Source organism: Triticum dicoccoides, chromosome 5B (genome assembly GCF_002162155.2).
Source record: "Triticum dicoccoides isolate Atlit2015 ecotype Zavitan chromosome 5B, WEW_v2.0, whole genome shotgun sequence".
Taxonomy (NCBI): domain Eukaryota; kingdom Viridiplantae; phylum Streptophyta; class Magnoliopsida; order Poales; family Poaceae; genus Triticum; species Triticum dicoccoides.
The window spans coordinates 644,684,903-644,698,598 of record NC_041389.1 but is presented as its reverse complement, the minus strand read 5'-3'; the positions used below and the strand labels follow the sequence as shown (position 1 = coordinate 644,698,598).

The window sequence follows — 13,696 nt, the reverse complement described above, 5'->3', positions numbered from 1 at the left end:
CAATAGAACCATGTCTGGTTCCAGTCTTTGGGATGACTCGGCGGATTGGCATAAGGAAAAGTTACGTCTCTCCGACGTTGGATTGACACACCACCAAGTTCCAAGCTCTGGCCATTGGCGCATTCATTCTGGCGGTTCAAGTAAAATAACTCTCTGAAGAGTAATATGTTGGCTTCTTCTCCAAGATATACTTCACTGAACACTTGGAAATTGCAAATGTTAGACACAGAATTGGGTCCAATGTCTTGAGGACGGAGGTCAAAGAAGTGCAAGACATCCCTGAAGAATTTTGAGTTGGGTGGTGAGAAACCCCGGTTCATGTGATCCGTGAAAACAATAACCTCCCCCGCTTTGGGCTGAGTTCCTCCTCCAGGTTAGGAGCACGATAGGACATGATTTCTTTCTTCGGCAGATAGCCGGTCTTCACAAAGTCATCAAGAGTGCCGTCTGTGACGATGGATTTGACCCAGTTGCATGAAGTATGTGGTTTGGGTGCCATTGTGATGAAAGCCTAAGAAAGAGTAAAAAGTTCCAGTTCAAATTTAAGCCAGAGAAAAATATTACAGTGCGTATTCAAGATGGTGGCTTATAAAGGGGCCTAATGGTATAAGGATAATTATGTCAAGATTATTTAAGCCGCCATGGGCTCCACAAGCAGTTAAAGTTATCTAAACCACCATGGGTGGTCAAGGTTATCAATTGAGCATTGCCTTTTTTAAGCCGGTGATAAGAGTCGCCATGGCTAGGTGGATCTAACAAATACAGTTTTTGCCTAAGTGTTGCACAAACAAGTTTCACAGGTTGCAAATATTATTTTAGATCAAATGGCCGTTCAGAAAACAAAATATTCTAGACCTAAAAACATGGTACAGAGGAGTTCATGCGTTCTAATGAGGCTTCTTTACAAGAAAAAGGGGTCTGCTAGTGTAAAAAATGGATGCGAAATAGCTACTGCATGAGTTCTATGCTTCTGTTGGATCAAAAGAGGTTGCGTAGAAGAACCACGAAGAAACCGAGATGAACTACGAAGAATACAGATGAACTCACAAATCCTAATGTGGATTTAAGGTGAGGAAAGGCGAAAACTTACAGTGGCAGATCTGCTGTGGAGGGGCGCTGCTGTTCTCTGGACTGATTCAGGTCGATGCAGCGGCCAAGGTCGAGCAAGACAAGGTAAGCGGCGGCGGCGGCGGAGCTCGAGCAACAGTAGGGTTGCGAGAGGAAGAAGACGAGGAAAGGGAAGAATGAGAAGAGACCTAGTCGCGCCTATTAATAAGGGAAGACTGCTAAGTGGGCGCGAAAAACGAGGAGGTCGAAAACATAGTTATCCAACTATAAGGACGCCTCAATTTTCGGGATGGTCATTAAGATAAAGATCCGTTGAGATGTGTTGGACAAAACGTACAAATCCCAAGGATGATGTCATGGCAGGTTACAAAAATTTCATAAGCAAAGAGCAGAAGATTTCTCTTAAGTATCGAAGATTGACATGAACCAGTTCAAATCAATCTGGGGCCTAATGTTGGGGATATAACTATTAGGTATGACCCGCCCAGGAGGGGCCGGGTTATACCTATGAGTACTTGTGAAGCCCAAGACCAAGCTTGAAGTTGGCGGTTCAGTTAAGGGCCCAAAGCTCAGAGGCGACTTAAGGCCCATAGAGATAAACTGCCATATGTACATGACTTGTATTGTAAGGTAAGATTAGTTAAGAGACCGAGCCGGACACTGTTTATGAGCCGGACGGGACTCTGTGAGCCGCTGGGCGTTGACCTCTGTATATAAAGGGACGACCCGGTGGCGGTTCAGGGCAAGTAACATCAGATCGAGAGCTAGGTCAAGCGATTCCGCTCGATAGTAATCGGGTCATAAGCAATCCCACTCAAAACTGGATCGCAGGCTTTTACCTTCACCGTAAGGGGCCGAACCAGTATAAACCCCATGTCCTTTGTCCCGATTAACCCCTTTAAGCTTCCTAGTTGCGATGGCTCCATGACTAAGTCCTTTCACGAGGACATCTGACGTGACAATTCCACGACAAATGGGAAATTCACGTGATCTACTTGATGTATGTTTTGGTGATCAACTTGCAGGTTCAATGAACTTATGCATAGGGGTTGGCACACATTTTCGTCTTGACTCTCCAGTAGAAACTTTGGGGTACTCTTTGATGTACTTTGTGTTGGTTGAATAGATGAATCTGAGATTGTGTGATGCATATCGTATAATCATGCCCATGGATACTTGAGGTGACATTGGAGTATCTAGGTGACATTAGGGTTTTGGTTGATTTGTGTCTTAAGGTGTTATTATAGTACGAACTCTATGATAGATCGAACGGAAAGAATAGCTTCGTGTTATTTTACTATGGACTCTTGAATAGATCGATCAAAAAGGATAACTTTAGGTGGTTTTGTACCCTACAATAATCTCTTCGTTTGTTCTCCGCTATTAGTGACTTTGGAGTGACTCTTTGTTGCATGTTGAGGGATAGTTATATGATCCAGTTATGTTATTATTGTTGAGAGAACTTGCACTAGTGAAAGTATGAACCTTAGGCCTTATTTCCTAGCATTGCAATACCATTTACGCTCACTTTTATCATTAGTTACCTTGCTGTTTTTATAATTTCAGATTACAAAAACCTATATCTACCATCCATATTGCACTTGTATCACCATCTCTTCGCCGAACTAGTGCACCTATACAATTTGCCATTGTATTGGGTGTGTTGGGGACACAAGAGACTCTTTGTTATTTGGTTGCAGGGTTGTTTGAGAGAGACCATCTTCATCCTACGCCTCCCACAGATTGATAAACCTTAGGTCGTCCACTTGAGGGAAATTTGCTACTGTCCTACAAACCTCTGCACCTGGAGGCCCAACAACGTCTACAAGAAGAAGGTTGTGTAGTAGATGTCAAGCCCTTTTCTGGTGCCGCTGCCGGGGAGGTGAGTGCTTGAAGGTATATCTTTAGATCTTGCAATCGAATCTTTTAGTTTCTTGTTTTATCACTAGTTTAGTTTATAAAAGAAAACTACAAAAAATGGAATTGAGTTTGCCTCATACGCTTCATCTTTTTAATATCTTTCATGAGAATGATGGAAAGGAAAATTGTGCTCAAGTGCTAGAATAAGAAGTCTATAAAATGTTTGGTACTAAATCTTTGAATAATGAGCATGATTGCAATGTTGTTAGTATGAACTCTTTGAATATCCATAGTACTAATGATGATTACACTAGTTATGATGAAAATGTCTCTTATAAGCATGTCAACTTTTGTGGAGTGCATAGAGTTTGCAAGTACACACCAAATAGGGAAGATAGATTTTGCAAGAGGCATAAGTATTTAGAAACTAAATGGTTGCAAGAGAGGCCAGATGTTTGTGCTGAAAATTTAAAATTTCTTTGCTGTACTTGTGAACTTTGCAATGAACGTGGTCATTTACATCTCCGATGCAAATTGTTTCATGATCGAATCATGTCCAAAAATTGTGAAGATTTGATTTCCCTTGCACACATAATGAACTTAGTTTGCTTTTGGGTTATGAAGAAATGAAACATTTAACTAAGAATCTTCCAGAATTTGCCCTTGAAAAAGTTCTTGATATTGATCTAGAGGAAATTTATATGTATTGTGCGGTGAATTGCATTGAAAATCCTTATATTGCCAATTACATAAAGAAAAGAAAACAAATAGAAGATGAAGAGAATACTAATGAAAGGGAAGAAACTTCCCAATATCCTCCTATTATTTCTTATGATGAATCAGGTAACGAGGAGGAGCCTTTTATTCAACCAATCTCATTAATAAGGAGCTCAAAGAAGAGGGTTAAACCCACACATGATGTGAAGAAGAAAAAGAAAAGACGGAGAAGCAAAGGTAGAAAGGTATCCCTCCCAAATGATGTTGCTCCTACTACTCATTGTGATGATGATAATTGCTATACTATTGCTGCTATCCATACTATTAATGATGAGAGTGATTATGCTTATGATATGAAGAGGCCCAAGCTTGGGGAAGCTATGTTTGATGAGAATGGCATATTTGAGAATATATTTGCTGCAATTAATGTTTGTCCCAAGCTTGGGGATGATACTTTAATGAAGATGATATCCATGCCTCCTATTTATGATGGTTATATTGATGAAAGTGGGTTTGGAAGAGTGTCAACTTTAGGAAGTAATGATCCCACTATTTTGGAGGATGTTGAATCTTATAATATTTATGAAAGTGGATTTGGAGAGGTCATGACTTTATTTAGTAATGATTCCACTATCTTGGAAGAGGTTTCAATTGATTATGATAAGAACAAAGTTGCTACTTATGATGATTATTGTGATGAAACTTATGCTATAAAAAGTAGTGATGATTATATTTATAAAACTTGTCATGATTATGATTACCCTTTTTCTGAACATTACTCTTTTAATATGGAAACAATTTATAGTATTCGAGTCTCTTATGATACTCCCACTATTCTGAATAAGAAGAATTTTGCTTATGTGGAGAGTAGTAAATTTTCTATGCAAGTAGATCATGAAAAGAGTGCTTTAGGTGCTGGTTATATTGTTGAATTCATTCATGATGCTACTGAAAATTATTATGAGGGAGGAATATATGCTTGTAGGAATTGCAATAATATCAAGTTTCCTCTCTATGTGCTTAAAATCTTGAAGTTATGCTTGTTTAGCCTTCCGACGCTAGTTGATTATTGTTCCCATAAGTTGTTTGTCACAAAATCCCTATGCATAGGAAGTGGGTTAGACTTAAATGTTCTAGTCATATTCTTCATGATGCTCCCGCTATGTTTCAATTCTTATCTTTTATACGAGCATCATTGAAATCATCATGCCTAGCTAAAAGGCATTAAAGGAAAGCGCTTGTTGGGAGACAACCCAATATTTACCTTTACTGTTTTTGTGTGTCCACATGATTATGCTACTGTAGTAATCATGTTTTATAGTTTCAATAAAGTGCCAAGTAAGACCTTTAGGATAGCTTACGGTGATAGTTGTGTTGATCCTGCTGAAAATCAGAAACTTTTGCGCCCAGTAAATTAGTTTTGATAATTCACACAAACGTGATTTTGATCTGGTTCCTTTTGATATGGATTGGTACACATATTTATCAGGTTTTCCTAATTTCGTAGGATTTTTGGAGTTCCAGAAGTATACGTTTGATACAGATTACTACAGACTATTCTGTTTTTGACAGATTCTGTTTTCTATGTGTTGCTTGCTTATTTTGATGAATCTATGAGTAGTATCGGAGGGTATGAACCATAGAGAAGTTGGAATACAGTAGATATTGCACCAATATGAATTTAGAATGAGTTCACAACAGTACCTAAGTGGTGATTTATTTTCTTATACTAACGGAGCTTACGAGTTTTCTATTGAGTTTTGGGTAAAGATTCGATGGACTATGGAATAAGGAGTGGCAAGAGCCTAAGCTTGGGGATTCCCAAGGCACCCCAAGGTAATATTCAAGTACAACCAAGAGCGTAAGCTTGGGGATGCCCCGGAAGGCATCCCCTCTTTCGTCTTCGTCTATCGGTAACTTTACTTGGTGCTATATTTTTATTCGCCACATGATATGTGTTTTGCTTGGAGCGTCTTGTATGATATGAGTCTTTGCTTTTTAGTTTACCACAATCATCCTTGTTGTCCACACCTTTTGGGAGAGACACACATGATTTGGAATTTATTAGAATACTCTATGTGCTTCACTTATATCTTTTGAGCTAGATAATTTTGCTCTAGTGCTTCACTTATATCTTTTTAGAGCACGGCGGTGGCTTAATTTTGTAGAAATTGTTGATCTCTCATGCTTCACTTATATTATTTTGAGAGTCTTTTAGAACAGCATGGTATTTGCTATGGTTATAAAATTGGTCCTAGAATGATGAGCATCCAAGTTGGGTATAATAAAAACTATCATAAAAAGTGCATTAAACATTATGATCAATTTGGTGCTTGATAGTTGTTTTGAGATATAAAGGTGGTAATGTTAGAGTCATGCTAGTTGGGTAATTATGAAATTGAGAAATACTTGTGTTAAGGTTGGCAAGTCCCGTAGCATGCACGTGTGGTAAAAGTTGTGTGACAAATTTGTTGCATGCGGTGCTCTTTTAATTGTCTTCCTTATGTGTGGAGGTCGGGATCGCGTGATGGTTAACTCCTACCAACCCTTCCCCTAGGAGCATGCGTAGTAGTACTTTGCTTCGAGGGCAAGTAAAATTTTGCAATAAGTATATGAGTTCTTTATGACTAATGTGAGCCCATGGATTATACGCACTCTCACCCTTCCACCATTGCTAGCCTCTATTATGCCGCGCAACTTTCGCCGGTATCATGAGCCCACCATTTGCCTTCCTCAAAACAGTACCACACCTACCTATTATGGCATTTCCATAGCCATTCCGAGATATATTGCCATGCAACTTTCCACTGTTCCGTTTACTATGACACGCTCCATCATTGTCATATTGCTCTTTGCATGATCATGTAGTTCACATCATATTTGTGGCAAAGCCACCTTCATAATTCTTTCATACATGTCACTCTTGATTCATTGCATATCCCGGTACACCGCCGGAGGCATTCACATAGAGTCATATTTTGTTCTAAGTATTGAGTTGTAAATCAATAAAAGTATGATGATCTTCATTATTAGAGCATTGTCCCAAGTGAGGAAAGGATGATGAAGACTATGATAACCCCACAAGTCAGGATAAGACTTCAAACTTTATAAAAATAAAAGAGGCCAAAGAAGCCCATATAAAAAAAGAGGCCAAAGAAGCCCACCAAATAAAAAAAAGAGAAAGAAAAAATATAATATAAATGAGAGAAAAGAGAGAAGGGACAATGCTACTATCTCTTTTCCACACTTGTGCTTCAAAGTAGCACCATGATCTTCATGATAGAGAGTCTCCTATGTTGTCACTTTCATATACTAGTGGGAATTTTTCATTATAGAACTTGGCTTGTATATTCCAATGATGGGCTTCCTCAAAATGCCATAGGGCTTCGTGAGCAAGCAAGTTGGATGCACACCCACTTAGTTTCTTTTGTTGAGCTTTCATACATTTATAGCTCTAGTGCATCCGTTGCATGGCAATCCCTACTCACTCACATTGATATCTATTAATGGGCATCTCCATAGCCCGCTGATACGCCTAGTTGATGTGAGACTATCTTCTCCCTTTTTGTCTTCACAACCACCACCCTATTCCACATATAGTGCTATGTCCATGTCTTGCGCTCATGTATTGCGTAAGAGTTGAAAAAGCTGAAGCGCGTTAAAAAGTATGAACCAATTGCTTGGCTGAAACCGGGGTTGTGCATGATGGGAGTATTTTGTGTGATGAAAATGAAGCATGGCCTAACTATATGATTTTGTAGGGATGAGCTTTCTTTGGCTATGCTATTTTGATAAGACATGATTACTTGTTAGTATGCTTAAAGTATTACTATTTTTATGTTTTATGAAGTTTTATCTTGAATCATTTGGATCTGAACATTCATGCCACAATAAATAAAATTACATTGAGAATTATGCTAGGTAGCATTCCACATCAAAAATTCTGTTTTTATCATTTACCTACTTGAGGATGAGCAGGAATTAAGCTTGGGGATGCTTGATACGTCTCCAACGTATCTATAATTTTTGATTGTTCCATGCTATTATATTACCCATTTGGGATGTTTATTGGCTTTACTCTACACTTTTATATCAGTTTTGGTACTAACCTACTAACCGGAGGCCCAGCCCAAATTGTTGTTTTCTTGCCTATTTCAGTGTTTCAAAGAAAAGGAATATCAAACGGAGTCCAAACGGAATGAAACCTTCGCGAGAGTTATTTTTGGAACGGAAGCAATCCAGGAGACTTGGAGTATACGTCAGGGAAGAACGAGGAAGCCACAAGGCAGGGAGGCGCGCCCTACCCCCCTGGGCGCGCCCCCACACTCGTGGGCCTCTCGTGGCTCACCTGGTCGACTTCTTTCGCCTATATATGTCCATATACCCTAAAAACATCGGGGAGCACAATAAATCGGGAGTTCCACCACCGCAAGCCTCTATAGCCACCAAAAACCAATCGGGACCCTGTTCCGGCGACCTGCCGAAGGGGGGATCCCTCACCGGTGGCCATCTTCATCATCCCGGCGCTCTCCATGATGAGAAGGGAGTAGTTCACCCTCGGGGCTGAGGGTATGTACCAGTAGCTATGTGTTTGATCTCTCTCTCTCTCTCTCGTGTTCTTGATATGGCACGATCTTGATGTATCGCGAGCTTTGCTATTATAGTTGGATCTTATGATGTTTCTCCCCCTCTACTCTCTTGTAATGGATTGAGTTTTCCCTTTGAAGTTATCTTATCGGATTGAGTCTTTAAGGATTTGAGAACACTTGATGTATGTCTTGTCGTGCTTATCTATGGTGACAATGGGATATTCACGTAATCTACTTGATGTATGTTTTGGTGATCAACTTGCGGGTTCAATGAACTTATGCATAGGGGTTGGCACACGTTTTCGTCTTGACTCTCCGGTGGAAACTTTGGGGCACTCTTTTAAGTACTTTGTGTTGGTTGAATAGATGAATCTAAGATTGTGTGATGCATATCGTATAATCATGCACATGGATACTTGAGGTGACATTGGAGTATCTAGGTGACATTAGGGTTTTGGTTGATTTGTGTCTTAAGGTGTTATTCTAGTACGAACTCTATGATAGATCAAACGGAAAGAATAGCTTCGTGTTATTTTACTATGGACTCTTGAATAGATCGATCAGAAAGGATAACTTTGAGGTGGTTTCATACCCTACAATAATCTCTTCGTTTGTTCTCCGCTATTAGTGACTTTGGAGTGACTCTTTGTTGCATGTTGAGGGATAGTTATATGATCCAGTTATGTTATTATTGTTGAGAGAGCTTGCACTAGTGAAAGTATGAACCTTAGGCCTTGTTTCCTAGCATTGCAATACCGTTTACGCTCACTTTTATCATTAGTTACCTTGCTGTTTTTATAATTTCAGATTACAAAAACCTATATCTACCATCCATATTGCACTTGTATCACCATCTCTTCGCCGAACTAGTGCACCTATACAATTTGCCATTATATTGGGTGTGTTGGGGACACAAGAGACTCTTTGTTATTTGGTTGCAGGGTTGTTTGAGAGAGACCATCTTCATCCTACGCCACCCACGGATTGATAAACCTTAGGTCATCCACTTGAGGGAAATTTGCTACTGTCCTACAAACCTCTGCACTTGGAGGCCCAACAACGTCTACAAGAAGAAGGTTGTGTAGTAGACATCAAGTACCGGACCAAAGCATTAACACTTAGTGAATACATGAACTCCTCAAACTACGGTTGTCACCGGTAAGTATCCCGATTATTGTCACTTTGGGGTTAACGGATCATAACACATAATAGGTGACTATAGACTTGCAAGATAGGATCAAGTACTCACATATATTCATGAAAACATAATAGGTTCAGATCTGAAATCATGGCACTCGGGCCCTCGTGACAAGCATTAAGCATAACAAAGTCATAGCAACATCAATCTTAGAACATAATAGATACTAGGGATCAAGCCCTAACAAACTAACTCGATTACATGGTAAATCTCATCCAACCCATCACCGTCCAGCAAGCCTACGATGGAATTACTCACGCACGGCGGTGAGCATCATGAAATTGGTGATGGAGGTTGGTTGATGATGATGACGGTGATGGATTCCCCTCTCCGGAGCCCTGAACGGACTCCAGATCAGCCCTCCCGAGAGAGATTAGGGCTTGGCGGCGGCTCCGTATCGTAAAACGCGATGAATCCTTCTCTCTGATTTTTTTCCTCCCCGAATGTGAATATATGGAGTTGGAGTTGAGGTCGATGGAGCACCAGGGGGCCCACTGAAGGAAATATGCCCTAGAGGCAATAATAAAGTTATTATTTATTTCCTTATTTCATGATAAATGTTTATTATTCATGCTAGAATTGTATTAACCGGAAACTTAGTACATGTGTGAATACATAGACAAACAAAGTGTCACTAGTATGCGTCTACTTGACTAGCTCATTGAATCAAAGATGGTTAAGTTTCCTAGCCATAGACATGTGTTGTCATTTGATTAACGGGATCACATCATTAGGAGAATGATGTGATTGACTTGACCCATTCCGTTAGCTTAGCACTTGATCGTTTAGTATGTTGCTATTGCTTTATTCATGACTTATACATGTTCCTATGACTCCCGTTTACCGGAGGAACACTTTGTGTGCTACCAAATGTCACAAGGTAACTGGGTGATTATAAAGGAGCTCTGCAGGTGTCTCCAAAGGTACATGTTGAGTTGGCGTATTTCGAGATTAGGATTTGTCACACCGATTGTCGGAGAGGTATCTCTGGGCCCTCTCGCTAATGCACATCACTATAAGCCTTGCAAGCAATGTAGCGAATGAGTTAGGTACGGGATGATGCATTACATAACGAGTAAAGAGACTTGTCGGTAACGAGATTGAACTAGGTATTGAGATATCGACGATCGAATCTCGGGAAAGTAACATACCGATGACAAAGGGAACAACGTATGTTGTTATGCGGTTTGACCGATAAAGATCTTCGTAGAATATGTGGGAGCCAATATTGTTGGGGAACGTAGTAATTTCAAAAATTTCCTACGCACACGCAAGATCATGGTGATGGCATAGAAACGAGAGGGGAGAGTGATGTCTACATACCCTCGTAGAACGAAAGCGGAAGCGTTATAACAACGCGGTTGATGTAGTCGTACGTCTTCACGATCCGACCGATCCAAGTACCGAACGTACGGCACCTCCGAGTTCAGCACACGTTCAGCTCGATGACGATCTCCAGCCTCCGATCCAGCAAATCTACTGAGATGAGTTCCGTCAGCACGACGGCGTGGTGACGATGTTGATGTTCTACCGGCGCAGGGCTTCGCCTAAGCTTCGCGACGATATGACCGAGGTGGAATATGGTGGAAGGGGGCACCGCACACGGCTAAGGAGCGATCCGTAGATCAACTTCTGTTTCTATGGGGTGCCCCCCGCCCCCGTATATAAAGGAGCCAGGGGGGAGGAGGCGGCCGGCCAAGGAGGGCGCGCCAAGGGGGAGTCCTACTCCCACCAGGAGTAGGACTCCCTTCTTTCCAAGTAGGAGTAGGAGAAGGGGGGAAGGAGGAGGAAGGGAGGAAGGAAAGGGGGGGCGCCGCCCCCTTTCCCTTGTCCTATTTGGACTAGGAAGGGGAGGGGCGCGCGGCCCCCTCCTGGTTCCTTCTCTCTTCTCCCTCGAGGCCCATGTAGGCCCAATAACCCCCCGGGGGGTTCCGGTAACCTCCCGGTACTCCGGTAAAATGCCGATTTCACCCGGAACGATTCCGATGTCCAAATATAGGCTTCCAATATATCAATCTTTATGTCTCGACCATTTCGAGACTCCTCGTTATGTCCGTGATCACATCCGGGACTCCGAACAAACTTCGGTGCATCAAAACTTTATAAACTCATAATAAAACTGTCATCGTAACGTTAAGCGTGCGGACCCTACGGGTTCGAGAACTATGTAGACATGACCTAGAACTATTCTTGGTCAATAACCAATAGCGGAACCTGGATGCTCATATTGGCTCCTACATATTCTACGAAGATCTTTATCGGTCAAATCGCATAACAACATACGTTGTTCCCTTTGTCATCGGTATGTTACTTGCCCGAGATTCGATCGTCGGTATCCAATACCTAGTTCAATCTCGTTACCGGCAAGTCTCTTTACTCGTTCCGTAATGCATCATCCCGTAACCAACTCATTTGGTCACATTGCTTGCAAGGCTTATAATGATGTGCATTACCGAGAGGGCCCAGAGATACCTCTCCGACAATCGGAGTGACAAAACCTAATCTCGAAATACGCCAACTCAACATGTACCTTCAGAGACACCTGTAGTACTCCTTTATAATCACCCAGTTACGTTGTGACGTTTGGTAGCACCCAAAGTGTTCCTCCGGTAAACGGGAGTTGCATAATCTCATAGTTACAGGAACATGTATAAGTCATGAAGAAAGCAATAGCAACATACTAAACGATCAAGTGCTAGGCTAACGGAATGGGTCATGTCAATCACATCATTCTCCTAATGATGTGATCCCGTTAATCAAATGACAACTCTTTTGTCCATGGCTAGGAAACTTAACCATCTTTGATTCAACGAGCTAGTCAAGTAGAGGCATACTAGTGACACTATGTTTGTCTATGTATTCACACATGTATTATGTTTCCGGTTAATACAATTCTAGCATGAATAATAAACATTTATCATGAAATAAGGAAATAAATAATAACTTTATTATTGCCTCTAGGGCATATTTCCTTCAGTCTCCCACTTGCACTAGAGTCAATAATCTAGTTCACATCGCTATGTGATTTAACACCAATATTCACATCTGCATGTGATCAATACCCATAGTTCACATCATCATGTGATCAACACCCAAAGGGTTTACTAGAGTCAATAATCTAGTTCACATCGCTATGTGATTAACACCCAAAGAGTACTAAGGTATGATCATGTTTTGCTTGTGAGAGAAGCTTAATCAACGGGTCTGTCATATTCAGAGCCGTATGTATTTTGCAAATATTCTATGTCTTCAATGCTCTGCATGGAGCTACTCTAGCTTAATTGCTCCCACTTTCAATATGTATCCAGATTGAGACTTAGAGTCATCTGGATCAGTGTAAAAGTTTGCACCGATGTAACTTTTACAACAAACTCTTTTATCACCTCCATAATCGAGAAACATCTCCTTAGTCCTGACTAAGGATATTATTGACCACTGTCCAATGATCTACTATTAGATCAAAATTGTATTCCTTTGCCAAACTCAGAGCAAGGTATACAATATGTCTGGTTCACAGCATAGCATACTTTATAGAACCTATGACTGAGGCATAGGGAATGACTTTTCATTCTCTTTCTATTTTCTGCAATGGTCGGGTCTTGAGTCTTACTCAACTTCACACCTTGTAACACAGGCAAGAACTCCTTCTTTGACTGTTCCATTTTGAACTATTTCAAAAATTTATCAAGGTATGTACTCATTGAAAAATCTTATCAAGCGTCTTGATCTATCTATATAGATCTTGATGCTCAATGTGTAAGCAGCTTCACCGAGGTCTTGCTTTGAAAAACTCTTATTCAAGTATCCTTTCATGCTATCCAGAATTTCCATATCATTTCCAATTAACAATATGTCATCCACATATAATATTAGAAATGCTACAGAGCTCCCACTCACTTTCTTGTAAATACATGCTTCTTCAAAAGTCTGTATAAAACCATATGCTTTGATCAACTCATCAAAGCGTATATTCCAATTCCGAGATGCTTGCACCAGTCCATAGATGGATCGCTGGAGCTTGCACAATTTGTTAGCACCTTTAGGATTGACAAAACCTTCTGGTTGCATCATATACAACTCTTCTTTAAGAAAATTCATTAAGGAATGCAGTTTTGACATCCATTTGCCAGATTTCATAAAATGTGGCAACTGCTAACATGATTCGGACAGACTTAAGTTTCGATACGAGTGAGAAAATCTCATCGTATTCAACACTTTGAACTTGTTGAAAACCTTTCGCAACAAGTCGAGCTTAGTAGATAGT

The 13,696-nt window shown here is 40.6% G+C and overlaps 1 protein-coding gene across 1 annotated transcript in view; it reads left to right on the top strand.

Annotated features, from left to right (window-relative positions):
- Window positions 1-455: 455 nt before the first annotated feature.
- Window positions 456-13,696, top strand: part of LOC119310369 (DDT domain-containing protein DDR4-like) — a 28,845-nt gene continuing 15,604 nt past the window's right edge. Inside the window, exons 1-2 of the mRNA XM_037586141.1 lie at window positions 456-479; window positions 1,069-1,173. Coding sequence (XP_037442038.1) covers window positions 456-479; window positions 1,069-1,173 — 129 coding nt within the window. The remainder of the gene's footprint in view (window positions 480-1,068; window positions 1,174-13,696) is intronic.